The 5,166-nt window shown below is 61.9% G+C and overlaps 1 protein-coding gene across 1 annotated transcript in view; it reads right to left on the bottom strand.

Moving 5' to 3' along the window:
• Positions 1–843: 843 nt before the first annotated feature.
• LMTK3 (lemur tyrosine kinase 3) overlaps positions 844–5,166 on the bottom strand; it is a 12,553-nt gene continuing 8,230 nt past the window's right edge. The window contains 2 exon segments of the mRNA XM_077747166.1: positions 844–1,004; positions 3,827–5,166. The exon segment at positions 3,827–5,166 is cut by the window's right edge and continues 142 nt beyond it. Coding sequence (XP_077603292.1) covers positions 844–1,004; positions 3,827–5,166 — 1,501 coding nt within the window.

Below are 5,166 nucleotides of genomic sequence, written 5' to 3'. Positions count from 1 at the left end.
TGTGGAGGTAGAAAATAGGGGAGGCGAGAGGGGGCGAACCGTCACATCCCACCCACTGCATTCCCAATAAGCAACAAAGCCTGCTAACATTTCTGGGGCTTCAGGTATCCCAATTTACAATCGCACCCTCTTTAGAGGTGGCTGGAGCCCCTAATCTGCCTTCAAAGACGCAGGTCGGCCTTAACCCCACCCCGGCCCGAGGCTCCTCCCCCGACCGCGGAGCCCCGCCCACAGCTAAGCACCCCACCATGGGTATTCTCTCCTTAGCGCAATGATCCCATGGGGGCCCCCTAACCCAATATTGTCTCCAGAAAAGCTGCCTCGTCTCCATGACCCCTAACTACTTCCGAGATCTCGGCCACGGGCGTCCAAGTTCGGGACGCAGAACCACCTGCTCCAAACCCCATCCTGCACACCCGACCCTCCCTCGGGCCCCTAAGTCCCGCCCCCTGAAGTGGCCCCGCCCCAGCCCTCCGAGCCCCACCCTTTGCTTCAGTGGCGCAGGCTTTTGCTCATGACTCCGTCTCTTCTCAGGACCTCAGCCCAGTGTGCCCCCTCCAGGCTCACCTAGACCCATCCGCACTCACCTAGGCCCCAGTCCGTAAGCAGCATCCCGCTCACCCTTTTTCTTTTCACCGATATCCACCCAGCCTTAGTTACTCAATCTGCAACCCACCTCCAAGCCCCGCCCCGGTTCACTCGCCCTGTCCGTCTCTGAACTCACTCCTCCTGCATTTAGTAACTAAACACTGCAAGCCGCGTCTCTTAAGCCCTACCTGCAGCCTCGCCACGGCCCGCCCCTAGCGGGTAAATCCGCTTCATCCCGAGCCTGCCTCTTTGCCTCTACCCACTGCAGCGCCGGTCGACAACCCCCGACCCAAACTTCACTTGGCTCCGCCCCCGCCGCCCAGACCACGCCCCAACNGGGGGTCGCCGCGGGCCCGGCCCCGGGAACGGCGTGAGCGTGAGCGGCGGCAGCGCCAGGGAGAGCCGCGAGAGCTTGGCTGCGGGGGGAGAGACCCGGTGAGCCGCTGCTCCCGGGGAAACTGAGGCATGCCCTCCCGCCTCGCCGTGTACCCTCGGGCCACCTCGGGTCACAGGACGAGCCTCGGTTTCCCCTCCTGTGAACCAAAGGACCGCTCTGGGGCCCTTCTGCACGCCCTACCCCAGGGCGTAACGCTCTCCTGACTCCCCAGTCAGTGTTCAGGTCACACAGCTCCGACCTCGCTGTGCCGCGCACCAGGCCTGAGTGCCCTGGGCCTGTGAGCCTCGCCAGGCCCTGTCCACTGTCCACACCTCCTTCTGACTTGGCCTCCACCCAGCCACTCGGGCCACCTCCCCGTTCCTCCCACCTCTGAGCCTTTGCAGAGGCTGTTCCTTCTGCCTGGAACTTCCTTTTCTAATTCAAGTCCTGTTCCTCCTCCAGCTCAGACTGGGCTTTCAAGCCCTCAGAGCTCGCCCAGGAGGCCAGGCCCGGCCGGCCGCTCAGCACCCCGGAATAGCTCCTTCCGAGCAGATTATCTCAGCATGTGGCTGTATTTCTGTGGGGAAGTGATTCACGTTTGCCTTGTCCTAGAACAGAGTCTTGAATTGGGCTCAGTCTGGCTGCACCCCCCCAGCGTACAGAAGCCCGCAGCCAATATCTGTGGGATTCGTGAATGAATGTTCCTGCTCTGTGATGTCGACCAAGCTACTTTCCCTCTCTGGCCTTCGACCGCCAGACAAGAGCAGGGTGTCTAACCACTCCAGGTTTTTGCCCCGCCCGAAGACTCCCTGATCTCAGCCTGCTGGAAGGCAAGGACTTTCCAAGTCCCAGGTCACTTGCTGTGTGCCCCAGGGCAAGCAGATCCACCTCTCTGAGCCTCTGTCTCCTTGCTGGTCAATGGCCAGGGGCCGCCCATTGCTCCATTAGTGCAGAGGTAAATGGTGTGACAGGGGCAGTGGTGGGGTGAGAGGGTCAAGGCTTAGCAGGGAGAAAGCTTGGGTGTGGATCGGGTCACTCTCCACCCTTTGTTCACTCCATTCCTCTTCACTGGCCTTTTGCCGTTCCCCCAGCATGCCAAGTCAGTGCCCATCTCAGTGCCCTCCGCCCGAAACACCCGGCCGCCAGATGTCCACCCAGCTTACTTCCTTCACATCTGCTCAAAAGTCACCTCCTTGAGGCCTTCCTTGACCATCCATCTCAGGGCGATGGGGTTGGGGGCTGTGAGGGGGCTCTGAAGGAGCCCCCGGGAAGGACAGGGTGATAGCCTTTGGAAATCAGGAAGGCTTTCCAGGGAAGGGGAAATTTGAGTGGGGTCTTGAAGGATGCGTAGGAGTTCATGCAGTTAAAAAAAAAAGGGGGGGGGAAGCTATTCCCAGCATCTTCCCACCCAGCAACACGGTCCCCCAGCAATCCTCTGAGGCATCTTAGCTGCTCAGCCCCTGACACTTTCATGCTGCCTGGGGACTTTCCTGACACGGCTACCTGTAAACTGCCCACAACCATCTCAAGGAAGTGGTATCATTCTAATACCATGGGCTTCGAGGAAGGAAAATTCTGTGCTCAGCTCCCTTCCTGACCTTTCCCTCCTGATAAACAGGAGTCAGGCTCCTCTGGTAAACAGTCGATAACTTTACCCTCAAATGTGGCGGCGAGGCCGCCGAGACAGCACAGGGCCCAGTCACGTATAACCTTCATACCGCTATTTAAGGAAATCGGCCCTGTGGGTGATTCCAGTGAAGCTACAGCCCTTTGCTCCCGTCTAAACAGGGGCCGTTTACCTTTCTCTTAAATCAGTCCCCCTCTGTGACAAGCCATTTTCTGCATTCCTACCAAAGCTCAGTTTCCAGAAAAAGCAGGTCTACCGTTTTCAGGCCACCAGGAGCACCAGGTGGGGGGCAGGGCAGAGTGTGCCGCTCCCCGGGGTCCCAGCTTTGGGCGGCTCGGGGCCTGACACCCAGGACAGATGCCTCAACTTGGAAACTTTAAACCAGAGATCACACACTGGCGCCCAGAACAAGGATAAGCTTCGTGTGATTAGTTTCAACCACTAAACGCCCCAGGACTCTGGTTTCAAAGGGAAAGGCACCAGATCTGGCCACGCCAGGTGGGCATTCCCGCGTGGAGCTGCCAAGTGGCTGCCTTTCCTCCCCTGGCTCCCACCGAACCTCTCCCAGGCGACTGCTTCCGTCCCCCCAGTACTGTCTGGCCCCCCACGGGCATCTGAGTTTGAGACCCCGGGTCTAAGTGAACTGCGATTATAAAAAAGCAGGAGTTGGGGCGCCTGGGTGGCTTAGTCGGTTAAGCGTCTGACTTTCGCTTAGGTCATGATCTCGCGGTTCGTGGGTTCGAGCCCCGCGTCAGGCTCTGTGCCGACTGCCAGCTCAGAGCCTGGAGCCTGTTTCAGAGTCTGTCACTCCCTCTCTCTCTGACCCTCCCCTGCTCACGCTGTCTCTCTCTCTCTCCTAGAAATAAATAAAACATTTAAAAAATTTAAAAAAATAAAAATAAAAAAGCAGGAGCTTGGGCGTGCCAGGGCCTGAGCTAAAGTCCTCCGAAGCCCTAACGTTTAAGCTTCCCAGCCCTATCAGGTGGATGCTATCCTCGTCATCCATTTTTGGCGGGGAAACTGAGGCACAGGGAAGTAAAGTCGTTTGTCCAAGGCCACAGAGCTACACAGGGATTTGAGCCCAGGCGGCGTGGCTCCAGGCTCTGCTCCCGTTATTGCCAGCCCGACCTGTCTGCCACCCAGGAGCCTGAGACTGTCGGCTCGGCCGTACTTCTCGGAAGGAGCCAGGCCTCGGCCCCCAACCTCCCTCACCTTGCTCCCAGCAGCCTCCTCACCTTTGATCTGCTCGCTGTTCCCCTGAGGAGGTCCCAAGTCCAAGAACAGTCGTGGCATCTCGGGGCCCTTCCTCTCGGGTTTGGGGGGGTCCCCGTCTGTGCTGGGTGCTGTGTCTCCGCCGGGCCTGCTGTCTGGGACCCCGGGCTCTCCCTCGGAGGCCACCTCCGGCCTGGCTCTCTGGGGCGCTGGCTCCGGCCTCCTCGGCTGGGCTTCCGGCAGCGGCGGCGGCGGCCTCGTGCTGTCTACCCATCCGGCCTTTGCGTCCACGCCGCTTCCGAGGCCGCCGCCGGGGGCCATCCCCATGCCCACTGGGGCTCGGCCCCCACTCCCGAGGTCCAGCCTCCCAACCCCGGGGGCTTTCGGTGCCCCCCCAGTCTCGGGGGCTCTCCTCTCGGTCCCGGGTTCCAGCGCCCCGCTCCTGAGGGCTGGGCCAGGGGGGCCAGGGGCTGTCTCCCCGCCGTTCCGGGCCAAGGCCACTGCGCCGGGCTCGGGGGCTCTCTCCAGCGAGGTCTCTGGGGCTGGCACCCCACTCTCGGGCGCCTTCTCCCAGGGCCCGGGGGCTCTCCGAGGCCCAGTCTCTGGCAGCCTCTCCGTGTTCCTGGGGAGTCTCAGGCCCCCATTCTCGGACAGTTTCTCCTCGATCTTTGGGGGTGTCAGGCCCCCATTCGCCAGCACTTTCTCTTCTCTCTCGGGGGACCTCAGCTCCCCATTCTCCAACACTTTCTGCTCCCTCCTTGGCGGTGTCACCTCCCCATTCTGCAGCACCTTCTCCAGCGCTTTCTCGTCTCTCTCTGGGGTCCCTGGGCCCCCATTCTCCGCCACCTTCTCCTCGATGCCCGGGGCTCTCTGTCCCCCGTTCTCCAACACTGTCACCCCGTTCACGGGGAGGCTCGGGTCCTCGATCGGGCTTGGGGCTTTCTTCCCGCTGCCCAGGACTGTGGGGTCCCTGCTCGGGCCCGGGGCTTTCTCTCTGTTCCCGGGACCTCTCCCCACCTTCCTGGGTCCCGTCTCTCGGGGGTTTGCCCCCTTCTCCCCCAGGAGGTTCCTTGTCACGTCCTCCCGCAGGGACATCAGCAGCTGCTCGGTGCTCACTTGAACTACGAAGGTCGGCTTCTCCCGGGTCCCCGGCAGCGGGAGGGGACCCGGGTCTGGGGGTGGCCGGGGCGCTCCCGGGTCGGGGGGCTCGGGGGGAGCCCGCGGTCGGGGGACCCCTTCCTCCTCGGCTGCCCCCCCGCCTGGGAAGGCTCCCTCGGGGGAAAAAGGGGTCTCGGTCTCGTAGCCGCTGTCCCCCGGCTTGGGGCCCGGAGACGACAGGCCTGAGCCGGGACTGGCCACGGCC

This window comes from Crocuta crocuta, unplaced genomic scaffold (assembly GCF_008692635.1).
Source record: "Crocuta crocuta isolate KB4526 unplaced genomic scaffold, BGI_CrCroc_1.0 scaffold334, whole genome shotgun sequence".
Lineage (NCBI taxonomy): Eukaryota > Metazoa > Chordata > Mammalia > Carnivora > Hyaenidae > Crocuta > Crocuta crocuta.
The sequence above is the reverse complement of the archived record's forward strand: the minus strand, read 5'-3'. Positions and strand labels throughout refer to the sequence as shown.